Here is a 23313-nt window from a genome sequence, read left to right as displayed (position 1 = left end):
CCTGACGTGGGACTTGATTCCGGGACCCCACAATTGTGACCTGAGCCAAAGGCAGATGCTCAATCAACTGAGCCACAGAGGCGTCCCTAAAAGTGCTCTAAAATATAAAGTTTTTTTTTTTTTTTTTTTTTTTTTTAAGTGGGGGAGTGTCTGGGTGGCTCAGTCTTTTAAGTATCGGACTCTTGATTTCTGCTCAGGTCATGATCTCAGGGTCTTGAGATCAAGTCCCATGTCAGGTTCCATGCTGACCATGGAGCCTGCTTGAGATTCTCTCTCTTCTTCTCCCTCTGCCCCTCCATTCCACCTGCACTCTCTCTCTTTAAAAAAAAAATAAAGGAAGGAAGGAAGAAAGAAGGAAAAGGAAGAAAGGGAGGGGTAACCCTCTGTCATACCGTTCTCCTGGCGAGAATGCATGTGTGATGTCTAGAGCTCAGGCAGCCATCTTGGACCGTAAGGCAGAAGCCATGTGCTGCAGATGGTGGAAGACAAAGTAGTGGCCTTGTCCCGGGTAACTGGGGAGCCACCCCATCAGCCCTGGACCACTCACCTACAGACTTCTTTCAGACGGAAGAGAAATACACGTCTGTCTTCTATGAGCCACGTTATGCTGGGTACACTGTTATTGGGACTGAAGCTAGGAGCTCTAGCTGGTCCAGGCAGGCAAGTCACCTAAAGACTAACAAACTGGGGCACCTGGGTGGCTCAGCCATTAGGCATCTGCCTTCAGCTCCGGTCATGATCTCAGGGTCCTGGGATCGAGCCCCACGTCCAGAGAGCCTGCTTCTCCCTCTCCCACTCCCTCTGCTGTGTTCCGTCTCTCTCTGTCAAATAAATAAATAAACAAAATCTTTAAGGAAAAAAAAAGACCAACAAACTATCACTCGATGCCCTTGTCAGACATATATCAGGAAATGGCTCTCTGGCAAGATACCATTCCTGACCTTACCGAAGTTCACACAGCCATTCATTCACTCATTCATTCATTCATCTTAGTTACTGAGTGCCTGCTATGCATTTGCACCCTGTGTAAAAGCCACAGTCTCATCTCTCCAGAAATCAGTACCTAAGGGGAGAAAGCCGAGCAAATAGATCCCTTCAATCCAATTAGAGCTAGTAATGGAAGGTGGACAAGGCACCCGGGAGCCCAGGGGAAGCAGAATCGCATCTGCTTAAAAGGAACAGGGAAAGCTGTAAGCTGTGATGCTTGACTATGGGGATGGGATGGGCAGGAAAGGGACTAAGACTGCACTGTGAGGTGGTGTGGGGAGTGCTCGGTATAATGGTAGGATCGCTAGAGGAGGGAGGGCTCTGGGAAGAAGGGGAAAGGAGAGGAACATGGTCCGTATGTTCATTCATTCATTCATGCATTCATTTGTTCATTCCAGCAAGGACCTGCTGGTGCCCTGTTTTAGCCATGCACGGCCCCTTCCTTCAAGAGGCTCCCAGACATATAAACATGGAAGTGCCTGACGTGGGCACAAAGAGGGGAGAATTCTAATCGCCTTTTCTCCTTTTCTTTTTTTAAGATTTTGTTTATTTATTTGACAGAGACACAGCGAGAGAGGGAACACAAGCAGGGGGAGTGGGAGAGGAAGAAGCAGGCTCTCCGCTGAGCAGTGAGCCCGATGCGGGGCTTGATCCCAGGATCCTGGGATCATGACCTGAGCCAAAGGCAGATGCTTAATGACTGAGTTACCCAGGTACCCACCCCCATCACCCTTTTCTCCAGAAAAAATCTGAACACCATTCACACCAGGGTATAAATGACTGATAACATCTATCCACACTCTATGATACAATGCAGCAAAGGCTTAAGCTAAAGAAATATAGTTTTAAGGAAAAAATCCTGGTCATAGTCTGGGGATGGAAAGGTATCTGGGGAAAGGCCCCGCGGTTTCCAGAACTCCTGTGATGAAGCTACCATAGGACGAGGAGTCACAAGCTGAGATTCCAGCCCCAGTCTGCTGAAAAGACCTCCCTGGGGAACACTGACACAGCAGTTCTCCAAATCTCCTCTTGCTTAAAATAGGAGAAAAATACTACAATGTGGGGAGAAAATTCATTCCCCACTTAACCTACAGAGTTCCTGGTGAAGCTCACGAGAGATCACAGACCTGGCAGCACATGCCAAGGCTCGGGGCATCTGGAAAATAGGAGTATGAATCTGACTGTGGTTTGCTTTCTGCCTCTGCAGATCAGTCCTCATTCCCCATGTCTGAGGCTGGACCGGATAGAAAAAAAAAAACAAAACAAAACCCAAAATCAGTCTCTGGATGCAGGTGGGTCTACTTAATCCTCGAAGGGGCGGGGGGAGTCTCTGAACCAGCAGCATCAGCGTCACCTGGGGACCTTGTCAGAAGTGCAGGGCTTCAGCTGAATCAGGAAATCCAGGGGCGGGGCCCAGCAATTTGGTCTAACAAGTCCTCCAGATGACTCTGATGCATGCTAAAGTTTGGGAATCGCTCCCTAATTCTACCCTTGAGACGCAATAAATCATCACAGCCAAACGTATGGGGCTGGCCTCAAACTACCTGGTTTTGAATTCAGCTCCATTTAGGTACTCGCTGTGTGACTTCTCTGTGCCTCAACATTCCCTTTCCTGAAATGAGGATGACAACAGTTTCCACTACAAAGGGTTGTTGGGGAGACGAAATGACTTCACCCAGGTAAGGTGCTTAGTGCTTAAAGTGCTTATCGTTTGGGAGGTAGTGATGTTACCTATTCCAGAATTAAACTGAACTGGCTTAGGAATTTCTCAACCTTCCCAGAGCTGATTAAAGATCCTCTCCCCACCCTGCAATGATCCAGCTCAGCACGACCCGTGAATGACAGGTCCCCAGGGGCCACTGGGCAGTCACACAGAACCTCCGCCACTGGGCAGACAAGATGGTACACGTGAATGCCTGGGCTGTGCCAGGCACGTTTCTTGTCACCCTCCAGCCACCCTCTGACGTAGGCATCACCACTGGCATTTTATAGATGAAGCTGCTGGGGGAAGGAGCGTGTCCAGGGACGGTCAGGTCACATAAATGCCAAAGAGTGGCAGAGCCGTCCTTGAAACCCAGGTCTGGCCACATCCAGAGCTGATGGTCTGTCCCTCCCACCAAGCTGCCCCTAGACATTCAGTGACATGGCTTCTTTGATCTGGGGACTGGCTCTGCCTCTGAATCTGAACCCCAACTCAACACCTCTACCACCCCCTCCCCATCCTTCAAACAGGGACAGGGCAGGTGGAGACCTGTGCCAAAACAACAGGGTTGACAGCGGTGCCCAACGACAAATACTCCTCAGGCTATCCTACTGAAGAGAACATAGAGTGTACAAATTAGACCAGAGGAGGATTTCCAGGCCTGAGAGGTAGAATTTAAGGAGACAGAAACAAATTTCAGCTCAGAAGAAGAAGTTCCTAAGGAAGAGTAAGCGACCCTTCGAGGGAGTGAGCTCCCCAGCACTTGGAAGTATTCAAGGACTTCAGATAGTAGAGCACGATTCAAACTGGAATTGGACTTAGTAGCGATGGCCATTCAGCGTTCTCTCAAAGCTCAGAGTCAATGGTTCCACGCGGGAGCCTGGGCAGGCATCGGGCAGAGGCAGGGGAGACGTGCCTAAACTTGGAAAACTAGCTGGAGTCCTTTGGGCAGCCTTGCCTGTCTGGCCCTAGACAAAGCCTGAATTCCCGCTGGTGGCACTGCCCTTTATGCCCCTCCCTCCCCCGGTGTGCTCCCCCCTCATTCCTCCCCCCATCACACACTGTGCTCTGGCTCTGATTTGTGTTCTCTGCAGGCAAAGCCTATATAGATGGCAGCACTAGGGCCATGCCCAGCTGGCCTGCTTGGAAGGGCCTTTTGCATGCCCCCCTCCTGGATTAGGATTCATCAATAGGACCCATTCTTCATTCCTGTGATTTCCCAGTGCCAGCTGTGGTAACCATGGCGACTCAGCAGAGGGAGCAGAGCAGCAAAAGCTAAGGCCTCGGGAGTTGCTGATTAAATTTCACCATTAGACATTCACTCCTTTGGACTACTATAATATGGCACAGAGGCATCACTTTTGTGGCCTCCTTAGTCCATCTCAGGATTTTTCCCATTGACCCTAGGTTTGGTTCATCATTCTGCTAGGACTACTCTTCAGGTAGCTTCTACCAATTAAACCAGAGTTGGCACAGGAGATGAAAACCATTTTCCATCTTGTCTCCCAAAGGACTAAATCACAGAATAGTAGAGATAATCTAACATTACCTCCTCATCCTACAGACTGCAGAGCAAAGGGTCGGATGAGCTTCTTGCCCCAAGTCTCATAGGAAATACAAACTAAGGACAGAATATAAACCAACACTTTTACAGGGCTTTACAGTTCCTAAAGCAGCTTCACATCCATCCTGTAAGACGGACAGCATCCCAACAAGGCAGTTGCTGCTTTTGTTCCCATCTGGCCAAAGAATCAGTGAGGCTCAGAGAGGTGAAGGGAGTTGCCTGAGCTCACACAGCCACAAAGTAGCAGAGATGCATGGACCCAAACTGGGAGATGCCATTTCTAGTTCATTTCCAGTCTGTGGACTCCAGACTCTGGACATCCACACAGTTCCTACCTGGGCCCCACCAAGCTGCACCTACAGGAAGCAACAGAGACCAATTTTAAAAAGTCTCCCAGGTTAGCATGACCACATTCCAAATCTGTACACAGCTGTTATGATCAATAAGACACAAGTCTTTAAAAGCATTCTTGAATTCATGGGTGGGTGGGGGAGCGTCTGGGTGGCTTGGTCAGTTAAGCGTCTGCCTTCGGCTCAGGTCATGATCCTGGGGTCCTGGGACTGAGCCCCATGTCGGGCTCCCTGCTCTTCGGGGAGCCTGCTTCTCCCTCTCCCTGCTCATGCTTTCTCTCTCATTCTTTCTCTCTCTCTTTCTCAAATAAATAAATAAGCATTCTTGAATTCATGGTAACTTTTTGTCCTTTTCCAAATTTCTCAAGCAATGCTAAAAGTATGACTTCATGGGAAGGCCAATGAAACTGACATTAAAAAGAGGTCCCTCGGGGTGCCTGGGTGGCTCAGTGGGTTAAAGTCTCTGCCTTCGGCTCAGGTCATGATCCCAGGGTCCTGGGATCGAGCCTCATATCGGGCTCTCTGCTTGGCGGGGAGCCTGCTTCCCTTCCTCTCTTTCTCTGCCTGCCTCTGCCTACTTGTGATCTCTGTCTGTCAAATAAATAAAATCTTAAAAAAAAAAAAAAAAAGAGGTCCCTCTGTGAGGGGGCAGAATCCTGGCTCCTTTGAGCTTTCATATCCACAAAGAAGATTAAATTATATATACTACATATTAAATGTGAAAGTTAAAATACTACATTTTAAAGAGCAAGCCAAGTTATACTTAAAACATTTAATGAGGGGTGCCTGGGTGGCTCAGTGGGTTAAAGTCTCTGCCTTCGGCTCAGGTCATGATCCCAGGGTCCTGGGATTGAGCCCCGCATTGGGCTCTCTGCTCCACAGGGAGCCTGCTTCCTCCTCTCTCTTTGCCTGTCTCTCTGCCTACTTGTGATCTCTGTCTGTCCAGTAAATAAATAAACATCTTAAAAAAGAAAAAACATTTAATGAGGGGCGCCTGGGGGGCTCAGTTCATCTGCCTTCGGCTCAGGTGATGATCCCAGAGTCCTGGGATCGAGTCCCGCATCGGGCTCCCTGCTCGGAGGGAAGCCTGCTTCTCCCTCTTTCTCTCCCCAGCCTTGTGTTCCCTCTCATTGTCTCTCTCTCTCTGTGTCAAATAAATAGATAAATAACTAAAAAGAGTAATTTTTAAAAAAAATTTAATGAAGTGATATATAAAATGCAAAAACAAAAAACCAACCCACACAAAAAATCCCCAGAGCTTCTCATTTCTACATCCAACTACTAATGTACGGGAAAAGCAGATGGAGAAACTCGTGCAGCCACGCCTGGGGAATGCAGCAGTGAGCACAGACCGTGTGAAACTACAGAAAAAGCCACCGATCTCCTTAACAAGGGGATTGCAAAAAACGAAACCAAAAACAACGGAGGAGACATCATTTAAGAGGTGCAAAACACAGGGCGCCTGGGTGGCTCAGTGGTTTAGGCCGCTGCCTTCAGCTCGGGTCATGATCTCAGGATCCTGGGATCGAGTCCCACGTTGGGCTCTCTGCACTGAAGGGAGCCTGCTTCCCTCTCACTCTCTCTGCCTGCCTCTCTGCCTACTTGTGATCTCTCTCTCTGTCAAAATTAATGGATAAAATCTTTAAAAAAAAAAAACACACACTGACAAAAGGTGATGCACGGACCCTCCTTTGCTTTTTAGAACATTTTTTTGAATTTAAGCAAAACTTTGGTATTTGCTTCAAAATAAGATGAGAGTCAGGGAAGCAGGTGGAGGTGTGGTCAGGGCAGGACTGGGTCACGTGTAAATGGGGGTTGTGCATCATTTTGTTCTGTCCCTGCGACCATTTCAGAATCTCCATAAATTCAGGAAAAAGTGAGGGCTCATTGATGAAACATAAGATTGAAGAAATAATAACAATTTGGTTAGTCTACTTCTGGGTATGTTTGAAAATTTCTACAGTACAGAGTTAATACAAGAAGACAAGGGGCCCTTCCTTCCTTCCTCCCTCCCCCTCTCCCTCCCTTCCTTCATTTTTGGTGTGGAGCCCAGTACGGGGCCCGAACTCACAACCCTGAGGTCAAGACCCGAGCTGAGATCAAGAGCTGGACGCTCAACTGACTGAGCCACCCAGGCGCCCCGACAAGGGATTCATATATTCAGAAAGGTAAGGGACCACTGCACTAAGTTACTGAAACGAGCCCTTGACACCTTAGTACGTGGAACTGATTCTTTTCAGTGGATAGCTGTCTGGGCACGGCTTTCCACAAGGGGAACGGGATGGAAGAGTGGGTTTGGAGAAGCTGGCCTGAGGGAGTCAGGGGCCTGGGGCGCAGGGCCAGTGGAGGGCAAGGGATCAGGCAGGAAGGGGTAAAGGCTGACCTGCTGGCTAGAGGCAGGTTCCATGCTCTGCAGCCTGATTACAAAAGGGCACATGGTGGAAAGAGCACAGGATGTGGAGGCAGGTCTTTTCCAGACCCAATTTCTCACTAGCTTGGAGATCCTAAGCCAGGGTCTCTCAGCCATTGGCTCTCTACCTGCAAAACGGGAATGACAGTCACCGCGGCTCCAGTCACCCCGACTGAGAATTAAATCCTGTTAGACCAGAGAAGTTTGTAGCCCATGCAAACGTGAGCTGTCCTGCTCATGTGAGGCTCTAAAGTTTGCTTTTTCTCGTCCACCTGTCTAACCACCAGATCCAGAGCCAGGCAGGGAGCCCCACTGGGCCCTTCGTGGGTGGCCAGCAAGGAAGGGAAAGGGTGGGACTGAGAAGTATTTCCAGCATCCCACCTCCAGGGCAATCCAAGCTCAACTCCACACCCTCAGTGGTGTGTGCTGGGGAAGTTCAGCTTTGCAAACCTGCCCCTTTCCACCCGGTGAGACAGAGGGAGGAGCTGGGGTAAGGTCTCTAACGAGTCACTGGCACAGAGTAGGAGCTCATTCACACATACTGAGCGCCTAGCTGTTTCCAAGCCCCTGCACAGGTGCTGGGGAGAGAGGGATGTCTGCTTGGGTCCTGCCCTCCCGATGCCCGGTGTGGGAGATAGGACACGGCCTGCGGAGGCCCTTGGGGAGCCCAGAGCAGGAGAGAAGCCTGTGTGGGGACACAGACAAAGAGGTACCCACCCCACGCTGAGATGAAGTGATGCTTCTCCAGGGCCCTGAAAAACAAGGAGACATTAGTGGAGCGAAGTGAGACGGCGGACGACGACTTTAAGAGAGGAGAGATGCCTGGCAGAGTTCCTGGGTAGGAACGCTTCCCACATCTGGGGACCAGCCAGGAGCTTCCTGGAGCAGCACGTCGCCAGGGGCAGGACAGTGAACAGTGAGTCCTCAGGACCGAGAGGGCCCAGAATGACCCCCTGGGGAGACCAGGCTCACAGTGGGAGCTAAGCAGATGCTTCTAGCACTACTGTATGCCAGGCTGTGTGGCGAGCATGCGACAGACTTTTTTTTTTAACTTTTATTTATTAAGTCATCTCTACCCCCAACGTGGGGCTCAAACTCACACCCCCAGGGTCAAGAGTTGCACTCTACCCCAGGGAACATGCGTTGTCCCGCTTCATGGAATCCTGTCAGTGACCCCAGAAGGTTTTACAGATGAGGAAACTGAGGCCCAGGGAAGTTTTGGCATTTGCCCAGGCTCATACAACTAGTAGGTGGTGGAACTTAAACTTGGACCCAGGGTGTCAGGCTCTTTTAACCAAACCCCTAGGTTTTACCCCACAGGTGACCGGGAGCACCCGCAGGGCTCTGGACAAGAGAGGAGTGACATGGTAAATTCCGATGGTAGAAAGATCAACTCTAGGGCTTGGCTGCAGACCCATATCCGAGAGGGAAAAAGGGGCGCAGATGCATCCCACAGGCATGACAGGGTGATGGGGAACACAGCCTGGCCCAACCCAAAACCGATCACACACGACAGGAAGGACTCAGACTCCAAAGTCCCAGAATGAGTCTACTTACTAACGTGAATCCAACCACCTACCTTCCCAAGGAGGGATCGCTTTGGGCCAGACATTTGATGCTTCCCTCATTTGTCCTTCTCAGCGGCCCTGCGAGATAGTTATTATCCTTCCCATTTTACAGATGAGGAAACTGAGGCTGGGATAGACGAGGCAACTGGCTCAGGTGCCACAGGCAGCTCCAGGAAGGGCAGAGCCCGTAGTTTCCAGAGCCTTCTCGCATTATCAAACCATGAGCGAGATCCCACCTGGCTGAGCCTGTTACCTCCGTCAGCACGACTGTGAACATTAAAAGAGACCATATTTTTTCTAATGGTGGATGTCAGGCACCTTGAGAGGTAATGCAGAAACATTCTGAAGGAAGGGAAAGGGACTGAATTTTAGGCCTGCCTCAGCCACTAGCCCCTCTGGGTCCCTCTGAGCACGTGCCTTCCTCCCGTGCCTCAGTTTCCCCATCTGTGCACCTTAGAGTTGATGGACATGAGTGCTACCTCCCCTTCTAGGGGATGCTCTGGGACCCCGAGTCCTGTTAATCATATCCTGCAAGGCTGCTTGAACCTCAGGCACCAGCGAGAGCATGTCTCCAACTGGTTTTCATCTGGGCGGACAAGGCCCCCACCCCGACAAGACCCAAGAGTCCAGGCTGGCGGAGTCAGAAGGAGGTGCCAGGGAGCAGGGCAGGGCTCTTTCCAGCTCCTCTCTCCTTGCCTGCCTGTAGCCTCTGTCCTAGCTAAACCGCAGAGCCTGGGAGCCAGGACCAGGGGCCCAGCTCTACCCGCCCCCCTGCTGCGACCTCCCGCAGTCTCCTTTCCTCCCAGACTGACTCCTCGGCTCCCATCTGGAGTCTGGAACGAAGGGGCTGGGCGGAATGCGGAAGGCTCCTGCCAGCTCTGACATTTATTATTTCAGGGTCCCTCAGCCTCTCGCTGTTTTCCTTCCTGCGCGGCTGGAGCCCGTGACTGGCCGGGGGGCCCCTCGCTTGGGCCCCTGCATCTGTCTTCCCAGCCAGGGAAGCTGCTAGGCCTCGCCAGCTGCCCCTTGCAGGGTGGTGGGGAGTGGGGAGGAAGAGGGGTTGCAGGAAGGGAGCCGCACCCTCAACGTAAGCTGAGCCCTCTGTAAACCCCAAGTTTCCTGGCGGGGATTTTTCTCGGGAGACTGCTAGGAGTGATGAGCGAAGAGAGCGAGAACTCTGCCGGACCGATCGCCTCGGATTCCCGTCTGAATCCTGGCCCCAAGCCCTGAATTCCACCCAGCTCTGCAGACAGCCTGCCCTGCCCTCCCTGAATAGAGGAGCCAAGAGCCCCCCGCCTCCCATTCTCTGGCTCCCTTACTGGCCTGGATGAGTCCCTTCCCTGCACCCAACGGGATATCCATCACGGATCTCATAAATGCCAGTCCTACACAGCTCTGCAATTTCCTCAACACGCCAGGCTGTTGCCGCCACCAAAACTTTGCTCATGCTCTCCCCGCGGCCTGGACAGGCCCTCCCCCGTTCAGTCTTCCCAGACTCTGCTTAGGTTACTTCCTCCCTGCCTCAACAGAACTTACCCCTGCAGAACCCATCCCTCCTGCCTTTATACCTTTTATCCGGGCATTCATGGCCCTTATGTACCACACATCTGATTTCCCTCAGGGGCTGAAGACCGGTTCATTTGCCTTTGCATTCACAGACCCCAGCACAGGGCCACGGGAGTAGCCTCAAACGTTTGTGAATGAATGGATGAATGTTCGCAAGGCCCTATGGGAACACAGAAAAAGCAGCAGGAGCTCAGGACTCCAGCTTTCACATCACACTGTTCTGAGGTCCAAATTCTCTTTCCCATAGTCTTAGCCGGGTGACCTGGAGCAGGTGACTTGGTTTCTCAGTGCCTTCATTTCCCCATCTGTCAAATGGGATAATAACAGCATCTACCTCATAGGACTGAATGCAGTCAGGCATTTCAGCCCATAGCCCAGCGCCCTATGTACAGGGAGGGTGGTAGGCTAGCTCTCCTGCCCAGCGAACTCGTCCCCACACCTCCAGGCTGCCAGGAGAATCACCTGGAGCTCTTCAAAAAGCAAGCGTACCAGAGCCTCACTTGAGACCTACTAAATCATGTCAGGCATGACCCATGGGGTGAGAGGACAGGCCCTCCTAAGGGCTCTGAACTGCCACTTACGCTAGTAGAGTTCCCAGATTTTGCAAACATAAACACAGGACATCCAGTTACATTAGAATTTCAGATCATCAATGAATAATTTTTTAGGATAAGTATATCCCAGATATTGCATGGGCATCCTGGACGTTTTCTGGCGACCCTGTTTACTGAGCTGCTCATCTCTCTGTGCCTTCACCTCCTCATGGGGATTACAGGGATTGGATTCAGGAAGTGCGCACAGCCCTGCCTGCTGTGTTTGCTGTTCCTATTTTTATTGCTTTTAAAGCAACCCAGATGACATGGGAGAACCGTGCAAACATGACACTAACTAGAAGCCAGACCCGAAAGGCCACATATTGGAGGATTCCACTGATATGAAATATTCAGAACAGGCCAATCCAGAGGGACAGAGAGTGGCCAGGGGCTCGGGGAGGGGCAGCGGGGAGGACTCTAAGGAACACGGTATTTCTTTTTGGGGTGAGGAGATGTTCTGGAGTGAGAGGTGGTATTTGTACAGCACCGTGAATAAGGACCACTGACCTGCCTGCTTTAAAATGGTTAAAATGGTGAATTTTATCCCGATTTTAAGAAATCCTCCTGAAAGCAACCCAGGGGAGGGGATGTGCAGTCAGTCTCAGTAAATGTTTGCTGAAGAAATGAACGGTTGAGAGGCAGCAAAGGGCAGAGCTGAGGGAAGAACCTGCCTTGTCCAGAACTGGGCTGGGCTCTTCCCTCCTGGACACCCGGAGGGGACACAAGAGTCCTCTTTTGGCTCTGGTGCCAGGACGTTGCAGACAATTTGAGTGCTCACTCATAAACCCTGTTTGCAATGATCTCATTTTCCCTGTGTGCCTCCTGATCTCTTTAGCTATCCTATGTGCAGGGGGGTAATTGTGCTTTTAGTAAAAGGGACTTTTAAAAAAGTTAAGTATCAGGGCACCTGGGTGGCTCAGTGGGTTAAGCCTCCGCCTTTGGCTCAGGTCATGGTCTCAGGGTCCTGGGATCGAGCCCCGCATCAGGCTCTCTGCTCAGCGAGCAGCCTGCTTCCCTTCCTCTCTCTCTCTCTGCCTGCCTCTCTGCCTACTTGTGATCTCTGCCTGCCAAACAAATAAACAAAATCTTAAAAAAAAAAAAAAAAGTAAGCATCTGTCACGTGACAGGGATATGCTAGATGCTTCATCTGTAATCCCCTTGAACAACCCCATGACAGTGTTATCATTGCCCATGATTTACAGATGGGGAAACTGAGACTCAGAAAGGTAAAGTCATCTTCCTGAGGTCACACAGCCAAAGGGAATTCAAACCCAGGTTTGTCTGACGTCAGTCCCTGGACTCTCACATAGACCTCAGCCTCATCCCTGTATGCTGTGGATTGTCCATCAGCTTTCCATGGGCTTAAGTCCTTCTCCTTTCCAGACAGGGCCTTGTCTTATGGTCTCCGTACCATCAGAACCTACCTTCCCAACCTTACAGGGGTATGCCATGGCTTACCACAATCATCTTCAGCCCACTGTTCATCAGTCGCCTGGGGAACTTCTGAACTCCTCACTTGCCCAGGCTTCACCCCTGGGAGAGTCTCATAAAGTGGGTCCAGGTAGAACCCACGGCAATTGAAGTTCTTAAAAGCTCAGTCAAGGTCAAACGCCATCTGAGTTGGAGAACCTTTAGCAGTTGTTCCCAGGTCAGCCTCCAGTATGCTCCACAGTGAGGCCCACTCTGACCCCAGTGAGGTCCAGTCCCTACACTGTTCCCAGGACAGAGGGTTCGCAGAGCCCGGGGAACTCACTATTCCTCCATAGGCCTCAATGCCTCATGTGCTCTGGACCCAGGCACTAGGCCCATTGAAAGAATCTTCCAGCAGTGTGTCTAGGTGATTCAGTTGGTTGAGTGTCTGGCTCTTGGTTTCGGCTCAGGTCACGATCTCAGGGTCATGAGATCAAGCCCCACACTGGGTTCCATGCTCAGTGGGGAATCTGCTTGAGATTCTCTCTCCCTCTCCCCCTGTCCTCCCCCTGCTTGCTTGCTCCCTCTCTCTCTTTCAAATAAATAAAGATCTTGGAAAAAAAAAAGGGGGGGATCTTCTAGCAACAACATCTGTCTGAGGACTAGACTACCAAACAGCCTTCAGGGAAAGCATTTTCCTTCTGCCATGCCCTGCAGTTCCAGTTTCTGTTCTCAAACATGCTCGCGTCACCACAGTGGCCCAAAACAAATAAACATCAGGCAAGGAAGTGAACACTGAAGACTGAAATTTAGAGAGAGGAGGAGACTCTACAAGACTGAGCCCGAGGCAGACACTCCGGGAAGACCCTCTGCCCTGGTCCAGAGGCAGGTATGGGAAGAAGATGGGTTCAGGCAGGACTACATTCTAAGGCCATCCTGGAAAACCCTCTTGGCTTAGGTCCCCAGCCATCATCCATCTCAGCTCCTCATCGCAGGAGAACTTCTCATCAGCCTGCTCCCTCAATCAGTCCAGGCCAGTACAGAGGGGAAGCCAGCACTGGCCCGGCTCCTAACCTGATCATCGACCTCTATGTTGCCATGCTTAGGCGTTGTGTCTGCCATTTTCTACTTTTGCCTCTGGACATCTAGGCAGGATCTGACTGAGCTGAGCATGACTCCCCTCTCAGAACATTCCTCTCCAGTTTTCTGGGGCTCTGCACCCTCTTGAGTTTCCTCCTTCCCCACTGGCAGCTCCTTCTCAACCTCCTTCATTAGCTACTCTTTCCTTCCCAAACTCTTGGCCCTGGAGCTTCCCAGAGCTTGGAGCCAGGGCCCTCTTCATTCCTCTCCCTGGGGGATCTCATCCATTCCCTCAGCTTTAAACACCAGCTAATGCGATGTAAGCCCACATGGTCCATGGACCGCCTGCATGAGCATCTCCTGGGATGCTGATCAAAATGCAGATTCTCACACCCTCCTGCCTGCCAGCAAACCAGCCAGGGACGCTTGCCACTTTTTGCGGGTCAGCTTGTGAGTCTTCTTTCATCTACGAAACTACTTGCAGTGCAAGTCCTGGCAGAGCTTGCCTCTGGCAAAAGCTGCGAAGTCCAAGTTCTTGCTGTTCCAGACTCCCTTGCAGCTAGGGTCCAGGTGTGAGCTGGGCTTGGCGGAGCAGGCACTCGCTGCAGACTCCGAGTTGGGAGCGGAGAGGGAAGATCTGTTCTCCTACTGACGACGAGAGCCACGAAGGAGCCCTGTCTCCAAGGACAGTGGCAGCAACGAGCTGTGGCACTTAACGCAGTGTCCTTGCCAAACTGGCTCAGCGGAGTGATTTTGGCTGAGATCCTGGCTGCCACCTCACCCCAGCTCTCCAGCTTCCCAGAAACTGTGTGACCTACTGAATATTCCCTTTCCGTGAACTGCTTTTTTGTGTGAAGCAGCTCAGGCTGGTTTCTGTCGCTTGCAATAAGAGGCCTAAGAAAGACACAGCTACTGAGTTAGACTCTCTGCGAAGGCCAGCAGGTGATTCTTACACAGATCCAAGTTCAAAACCCACTATCTCAACTCTGACAACTCTCTCCCACTCCTTTCATCTCCAGACTCATATATCCGAAATAAACTCACATACCCAAACGCCATCTTGACCTCTCCACTTGGGTATCTCAAAGACCTATAAGGTTGTACAAACAGGATTCCTGACTTTTCCCCAAACCTGTTTCTCCCCTAGATTTCTCCTTCCTAGAAAAGGGTAAATGGCATTCTTCCTTAGGAATCTGGGAGCCTTTCTTGACCACTCCCCCACATGCACTCCGTCAACAAGTCTTGATGTTAGTTACTACTTACAAAATCCTTCTAGAATCTGTCCACTTCTCTCCTCCACCAATCACAGCCCTAGTCACACTTCCATCATTCTCTTCCATGAACAGCTGTAACAGCGTCCTTGGGTTTTCTCCTGCTCCCTCTTATCTCATCTCCACAAGGCAGCTGATATGATCTTTCTAGAATGGAAACTGGATTATGCTGCTTGCTTACAAAATAGATAAAATCCAAACCTGCTGCTAGGGCCTACAAGCTTGAATGTGATCTAGCCCCTGCCTGCCTTCCCAAACTCATCCGGTCTTGGTCTTCCAACACCTCATCACTATGCTGCTGTCCCTCTGGCCTCCTTTCAGTGTCACAGATGCTTTAGGTTCTTTACTGCCTCAGGGCCTTTGCTTAAGCTGTTCCCCCGATCTGGAACACCCTCACACCACTATTCTCTAGTATGCTCCTTTTTAGTTTTCTTCTTTTATTTATTCGTGATCCAACCAATATTTTCTGAGCACCCACTATGGTGTTATGGTAAATACCAGGGGTACAGGGGTGAGATTAGATTCTATTCTCATGGAACTCAAAATCTAGTGAGAAATCAGATTTTAATAACATCATTATATAAATAAATACAAAATATATCTCTGATGTGTGCCGCAAAGGAGAGACATGCAGTGCTATTAGGGGAAACTGGGCTACAATAAAAGCAGAGAAACAAGTTAGGAGCGCCAGGGAAGAGGTGATGGTGGTCTGGACCAGGGTGGGGATGTAGAGAAGTGGGTAGGCTGCGGAGATGTTTACAGAACAGGTGACCCTTGACGATGCAAGATGCATGTGGTGGTACGAGGTTTCTGGCTGGTGTAACAGTACGGAGGGAGGTACCGCTCCCGGAGAAGGGGACCCTGGAAAGGCCAGCCTGTGTAGGAAGTCACAAGTGTGGTTTTTGGACACGTTGAGATGTCTAAGTGAAATGGCCAAGCAAGCAGTTGAACATGAGGGTCTGGGCTGGATATACCAATGTGTGAGTGAGTCGCTTAAAGATGAGAGAGGACCAAAGCTGAGGGCGTGAATGAGATTGCCTGGGGAGGGGCTAGCACGCAAAGAAATGAGGGCCCAGGACCAAGCTCCAGGGAAGGCCTTGACCAGGAGGAGAGCCTTCATGCCATTCATCACAACATGCAATTACCTACTTTGTTAATCTGTTTACTAGCTGTCCTCCCCAGAAGATTTGAAAGCGCAATGGAGCAAGGCCTCTATTTCTTTTAATAAGCAATGTGTCCACCCAGTGCCTAACACAGGCCCTGGCACCGAGCAGTCCCAAAGGCCCTATGCTGGCTGCTGTGTCCCTTAGCAGAACTGGCCTCATCCATTCCTTGGACAACATGATTGGGTTCACTGGTCCCCCGTGTCCAGCAAAAAGCCCAAGTAATGAATTTGGCAGTCATGGCCTTCCAAGTCAGGCTATACCCTCTAGTTTTCCATCTTTTTTTTAAAGTAGGCTCCACGCCCAACACAGATCCCAACTCAGGGCCTGAACTCACAACACTGAGATCAAAATCCAATCTGAGATCAAGAGCCGGTGGCCCAACCAACCGAGCCACCCAGACGCCCCTAGCTCTCCATCTTTTTAATTCCACTAAACCTTAGCTTTTAAAACTGGGGTCCACCTAACACCTGGATAGCCAAGTAGGCAGAAAACAGGATGAGGGGGCGCCTGGGTGGCTCAGTGGGTTAAGCCGCTGCCTTCGGCTCAGGTCATGATCTCAGGGTCCTGGGATCGAGCCCCACATCGGGCTCTCTGCTCCGCAGGGAGCCTGCTTCCCCTTCTCTCTCTGCCTGCTGCTCTACTTGTGATCTCTCTCTCTCTCTGTGTCAAATAAATAAATAAAATATTTTAAAAAAAATAGCAAAAAAAAAAAAGAAAACAGGATGAGAACTGTGCCTCTCCCTGGATCCTCAATTGTGCATAGGAGGGGTGGGGACTTTCCAAGCTCTGCCCCTCTTCTCTGGGAAGTGTTCCCTCCCACAGCACAGGTCTCCGTAGCCACGTGAAACCAGGGGTGGAAATCCCATTTTCTAGAACCAATCCAGAAGCCGAGGCAGGCCATCAACCTCTCCACCAGGAACCAGGAAGTGGGACACAAGGCCAGCGTGGCTACCTTCAGACACGTGAGGTCACGGGGATATGGGGGCTGAAGTGGCCTTCTTCCCCAGACGACTATGTGATACCTTCTGGGGCCTGTGTGATGACAAGTGAGCAGATGTGCAGAAAGAAGCACAGGTGGGGCAGCCAGAATGATGAAGCAGTTCCTTTTGTTCCTGACGACTTCCCAGCCTCAAGTGAGGCCGTGATGTGGTCTACTATTACTTAACCACGCTTCAGTCCCCTGAGGCACCTCTAATTCCCTAAAACGAGTTTCCCTTCAACATCAGCAGCTTGAGAGGGCTTATGTTTCTTGCAAACAACCTCAAAGATTACATAATTTTTATTATTTTTTGTAAAACAAATAAAGATACACGATAGAGCAGAATATAGAAGTCACAAGAGTATTAGCAACAAAGTTCTTTCTAAAACAAGATTTAAAAAAAAAAAGCAAAGTCACAAAGGACAAGACAAATCTGACTCCAATAAAACGTCAACTATGTGATATAGAACATGATACAAATCGAGGTAAACATTCCTCCTAATTACCACCCCCTTGCGATAATGTATTTTCTTTGAGGTCATACGTTGGGAAACACACACATATCTATAGTAAATACCTCCAGGGAGAGAATAAGGATTGTGAAGCATGATCAGAGATGAATTCTGCTTTTTCTGTTATGTTTTTATATGTTTTAATTATAAATGATTATGTCCTTATACCACTTTATGTTAACTATGTAGGAATTAAAATTTAAAACTTAATAAAAAATTATCATGTTCTTTGTGCAATTAAAATTTCATTGACCTTCAAAATAAATATATGAGACACAAGCCTTCGAAGATCTCCTGTTTGTGGAAGACTGCTTTATCTAACACCTAGCAGGAGATACACACTCAGTAGTAGTTTGAGACGCACAATACAGCATGAATTCTTAGCACCGGTCAAAATAGTTTACTGAGTCCTTGTATATGCTCTCTTCCCGCATCTCCAAATTCACTCACTTACCCTCTCCACTGAATGATGGAGTTCCTCCATTTCTCAAGACCCATCTGGCAGTAACCTCTTCCAGGAAGCTCTCCATGACTGCACTAATCCTCACTGTTCTCTCCCCCCAACTCCACTGACCTCTTATGGCACCCTTCTGTACTTCTCTCTAGGCACTCAGAACAGACTCCTGGGATTCCTACTCGTCTCCCTAAGATAGGCATGTCTCCCAACCAGCCATCAACCAGAGCAGCATCTCTACATCCTTGGTGCCTGGCCCAGAGATGGCATGGAGAACTGGATAAAGATATACTTAGAGTATATAGCCACTGTGTGACACTAGGTGACTTCCTTAACCTTCTTGGGTCCATTTTCACCGGTGTTCTTGTGACTACCACCAGTAAGATGATGACTGTAAAGGGGCCCAGAACAGGAAAGAGGTGGTTGACAGAATGATTTATTTGTCTTAATATTCCCTCACATTTGTACAGTGTTTCACAATTAAAAACAAAAAACTTTAGGATGCGTGGGTGGCTTAGTTGTTAAGCGTCTGCCTTCAGCTCAAGTCATGATCCCAGGATCCTGGGATCTAGCCCCACATTGGGCGGGGCTGTTCAACGGGACGCCTGCTTCTCCCTCCGCCCCCCCCACCCCTGTGTTCCCTCTCTTGCTGTGTCTTTCTCTGTCAAATACATAAATAAAAATCTTAAAAAAAAAACAAACCCAAAACTTTAACAACCTAGAGAGGAAAGCAAGGAAGGATTATTAGACCCATTTTAAGGGTAGAATAACTGAGGTTCAGAGAAGTTACATAGGGAGAACAGACATTTGGACTTTGGAAGGAAATAGAATAGGACCAGGGATTAGAATATTTGGGTGGCAATGCCAATTCTTCTATTACCCAGAGGAAGGAGCTCGGACCAGTCTCTTGTACTTTCTGGGCATCAGTTTCCCCAACTTACATGAGAGTTCCTAGGTGATCTTTATCTTAAATGGCTGCTGAATGCTGACACTCTAGTTCAGTGGCCTGCCAAGGGTCCTTCCTAGTAAGACTGCAAAAGAGTCCTGCAAGTCCTAGGACAGTGTCTCTAGTTATTCCTGGGGAAGCCACAGGGGACTGGAAGGCGTGCTTTAAGAATCTGTCGCATTTTAATTCAGCCAAATGGAGCCTCAAGCCAGGGGGTGGGTTAGTCATGCCCAGAATGGGGGTATGGTGGAGCGGGGGTGGGGGGGGGAGTTGGGGGGTAGAGGAGTGGGCGCATGCCAGCATCAAACTGCATGTAAATATAAACATGAATGCAAAATCAAACAGGAAACCTCAGGAAAGTCCAATCCAAAGGTCAGATGCTAACTTTTCGGATACTAAAACACTGAAGAGGAAAGCTGTTTGGGTGCCACAGGCTTTCTGCTGCGAAAACAAACTGTCACACGGACCAAACCAAAGTCCTGAAGGCAAACGAGGCTGGATTTTTGTGTGGCCTGAACTGGGGCACTAGACCCCTTCCAAGGGGCAGCTCCCCCATACTCCCTCCCACCCATGCTCATTCTCCAGCACACACAAGTACTAACACACAACAACCCAGGCAAGGCCAGATGCACAGGATAAATGGGCATTTCTGTCCCTGGAGAAAGGTTCATAGTACAGTCCCTTCTCCTGCTCCTGATCTGATTTAACATTTTAATGAACAACCCAGAGAGGAGGGTGAACTGTGAAAGCCCTAATCATGCCAGTGGCACTGAACTCTTCCAGGTCAAGGAATGTGAAGCCATGAAGATGAATCTCTGGCAGCACTCTCCCATCAGGACAACAGTTGCCCTGTGAACCTCCCAGAAACACAGAATCCACATTCATAGTGCGGGGACTTCAAGTTACTGGTTCTGCCTGAGGAAAGAGGCCGAAAGGTCATTGGCTGCGTCTTCTTTTTTTTTTTTTTTAAGATTTTATTTACTTATTTGACAGACAGAGATCACAAGTAGGCAGAGAGGCAGACAGAGAGGGAGAGAGGAGGAAGCAGGCTCACTGCTGAGCAGACAGCCCGATGTGGGGCTCGATCCCAGGACCCTGAGATCATGACCTGAACTGAAGGCAGAGGCTTTAACCCACTAAGCCATTCAGGGGCCACGGCTGCTTCTTATTTTAATGAAAGCCTGTAACCCTACTATGTGCAATGCACTAGGCTAGGCTCTGTGAGAGAAATGAGGACAAAAGAGAACCAGTCACCGTCTAAAAAGGTCCATCAATTAACCTGATAATCATTCCATTTATAAAGATGCATGCTTTACTCACACTGACTCATATAATACCATAGCCCTGTGAGGTAAACATTATTATCCCATTTTATAGATCCCAAATGTGAGGCTCAAACAGATCAGGTCATACACCCAAGCTCACACAGTTGGCAAACTGCAGGGCCAGATATGAACACAGCTCTGCCTCTCGCAAAGTCAATGCTCTTCCCACACCCCTCTAACACCCCTACAGAGAGATGCACAGACTCTGGGATGGGGGTTCAGCCTGCCAGGGAGAGGAGGAGAAGGAGATACTCCTCAAGACACTGGTCCAGAGTATTTTGAACTATTGAGCTTTTTATTTGCCACACAGTGGGCGCTCAAGACTCTCATGGTGAAGGCTGGAGATGAGAGCTCCTGCTAAAGTCAAAAATGCCACCAAATTCGGGGCATCCTCTGAAAGGGAGGTGCACAACCCTATTATTCTCCCTTGACCCAATGCGCTAGAACAGTCCGGGCAGAGGAGCGCCCCCCCCCCTCGAGCGTGCAGCAGGTCCGTAGGGGTGGGGGGTAGGAATGAACTCCAGTGCAGAAGGGAATGGGGTGGGGCAGCCTGCAAGGGCGAAAGAAAAGGCCTGGGACGCATTGCTGGGAAAGACAAAGAGAAAAGGGGAGGGGAGGGGAGACTACAAACTTGCCAACAGCCTGGCCAAGGTGAACCCCGGCTCCTGGCGCCTTCTCATTCGCATTCATTCCACAAGCGCCGGCCAAATCTCAGAACCCGCAGCCAGGGGGAGGGGGCCTCCCTGAAGCTGCGGAGAAGTAAGTTCAGGACTGAGGCGGGAAGGCCTGTTTTCCAGGAGGGGAGTGACTTGGGGAGCAAACTCGTGGGGCTCCGAAGACGAAAACCCAAAGAGATGCAGTGAGGCGCTGAGCACACATGCATGCGACCGGGCTGGTCAACACGAGCACTAGGGTTATGACCCCGACCTGTGAAGCCTGTCATCGAGATGACCTCAAGCCTCCCCCCGCCGCCGCACAAAAAGTCCCTCGGGCCCTCCGGACTCGACAGTGAGGTCGCTGATGTTTGAGATGCACTCGGTTCTCACAGATCTAGAGAGGAGTCAGGTTTCTGGGGCGCGGTAAGAGCCATCACGGTCACGACCGTGAAGGTCAAAGCGAGGCCCTGCCGGGACCCCCGACCCCTCCCGCCTCGGCCCTCTCACCTCCTCCCGCGCCAGCGCTGCCCCCCGGCACCGGGGCATCTTGGCGGCAAAGGCAGCGGCCCCGGCCGGGGAGCTGAGGTCCTCCGCGGTGACGGCCAGGAACTCGGCGACGCTGAGCTGCTCGGGCATGGCGGGCGCGGGGCGGGGGCGCCGGGACTGCCGGAGCGGGGCGCGGGGGGCGCTCGCTGCACGGAACTGGGCTGGCCTCACAGCCCACCGCGAGCGCCGTCGGGGCCTCCGCGCCGCCCCGCCCCCTCCGCCCCGCCCCGCCCCCTCCACTGCCCTAGCCCAGCACAGCCGCGTTCCCTGGCGTCCCGGGAGCCTAGAGCTTCCCCACCCCGCCCGCCTTTAGGCCCCGCCCCCGGCCTTCCAGCCTTCCCCCCCCCCCCCCACCCTTAGCCAGGACAGCCAGGGCCAGGCCCCTCGCGGAGCTCCCTAGCCCCACCCCCAGGCCTCCCAGCCTGAGAGCTCCGCCCCTGACTGACTGCCCGCCCCCTGCTCTCCGTCGGACTCCTCCGGGGCCACCAAGCCGCCGAACCCGGGAGCTCCGCCCCTCACCGGCCTCCTCGGCCCCGCCCCCAGGCCGCCCATCCCCTGAGAGCTCCGCCCCTGACTCACCCGCCCCCGCCACCAGGACTCGGAGCCCGGGAGCTCTAGACCTCACCGGGCTCCTCGGCTCCGCCCCTAGGCCTCCCAACCCCTGAGAGCTCTGCCCGGGACGCCCTGCTCCGCCCCCCGCCCCTCGCAGGGCTCCCCTGCGGGGTTTCCAGCCCGCCCAGCCCCAGAGAGCTCCGTCCCGACTGCGCCGCCCCGGCCTGCCTGCGAGCTTCTCTGCCACTTCTCCCTCTCGGCCTCTCCACGGCCACGCCCCCTTTCGTCCCTCCGCTGGGCCTCCCAAGTTTGCTTGCCTCCCGCTGCGCGGGCGCCCCACCTCCACGCCCCTCCTGCATGCGCCCTGTGTCTTCTCTTATGGATTCGTTCCCAGCCCTCGTGACTTCGCCCCTTCGGCCTCATCCCGACTCCGCCCTCCATCTCTCCACAAAGCCCACCTGGTCTGGGCCCCCCCTCTTCCCTCCCAACGGCACCACTCCCTTGCGCCGCACGCTCAGCTCTTGGCCTCCGCTCTGTGCTCCCCCGGAGCCGCCCACCCGCCCCTTGGTTCGGCCGCCGCTGGGTCTGTGTGGCTCTGTGCCCTTGGGTAGCTGTGTGATCTGGAGGCGGGTACATTCCTTCTTGGAACCTCAGTTTCCTTCTCTGCGAAGTGAGAAGTCTGATGCCCACTAAACTGTGAAGTTTCGAGGAAAGAACCTAACACGTGCGCGTACCCAATAAGCTCTGAGCAACCCGTTTGCCCTTTGCTGACCCTCTCACCGTGCCCTCATTCTTCCTGGGCTCAGTATCGTGCCTTTTACCCCTCAGCCCTGCTCACTGTCTGTATTGGGCTGAAGACTGCCACTCTTCCCCACTATTAACACTTACCTCTTGGAAACCACCTATTTCCTTGGGCGGATGAGGAATGGGGTTCAGGATAGAAATCCACTTGGGTTTTGTTCTGGAGCCTGAAGTCCTATGAAAGGATTTCTTCAGGTTAAAAATAATTAATTAATTAATTTTAAAAAATAAATCAGGGAAGCCCTGCGATGAAGAATATCAGCTTTGGAATTTCATAGATCTGAGTTCCAATCGTGATTGCTGCTGTTGACCGGCTGTGTGCAACTGAGCAAATTGCTTGCTTCTCTAAACTTGAATTCTCTTTTTCTTTGTCCTTTGTCGCTCTCTCTCTCTCTCTCTTTTTTTTTTTTTTTTTTTTTTTTTTTTTTTTTTGAGTGAGAGAGAGAATCTTAAACACACTCCAAGCCCAGTGGGGAACCTGACGGGGCTGATCTCACAACCCTGAGACACGACCGGAGGCAAAATCAAGAGTCCCAGGCTTAACTAAGCCACCAAGGCTCCCCCAAACCTAAATTTTCTACTCTTAAAGTGGCCTAGTAGTATTTTACTCCATAAGGTGATTGTGACTATTACGTACTTTACACAGGAAAAAAAAAAACAAACACTAAAAATATATACACTAAGATACCACCTGCTGAGGACATGAGTAATTTTTTTTTTCTTTTGGGTAATCTGTATCTCCTAACTTCTCTGCAAGGAGCGTATACTACTTGTGTAATAGAATTAAATGTTGAAAAACTGTGTACAGTCTGCTGGAGGAGACAGGGCAAATATGCTGTGAAATACAACTCAGTCACCCTTCAACTCACTCTGGT

At 51.1% G+C, this 23313-nt stretch overlaps 1 protein-coding gene across 1 annotated transcript in view; it reads right to left on the bottom strand.

Moving 5' to 3' along the window:
• ASAP3 (ArfGAP with SH3 domain, ankyrin repeat and PH domain 3) overlaps positions 1 to 21304 on the bottom strand; it is a 47858-nt gene extending 26554 nt beyond the window's left edge. Inside the window, 1 exon segment of the mRNA XM_046024055.1 lies at positions 21047 to 21304. Within this exon segment, the coding sequence (XP_045880011.1) occupies positions 21047 to 21175 (129 nt within the window). The 5' untranslated portion in view covers positions 21176 to 21304.
• Between the last annotated feature and the right edge of the window lie 2009 nt (positions 21305 to 23313).

Source organism: Meles meles, chromosome 1 (assembly GCF_922984935.1).
Source record: "Meles meles chromosome 1, mMelMel3.1 paternal haplotype, whole genome shotgun sequence".
In the NCBI taxonomy this organism is placed as follows: Eukaryota; Metazoa; Chordata; class Mammalia; order Carnivora; family Mustelidae; genus Meles; species Meles meles.
Note: the sequence above shows the minus strand (reverse complement) of the source record. Positions and strands in the feature narration are given on the sequence as shown.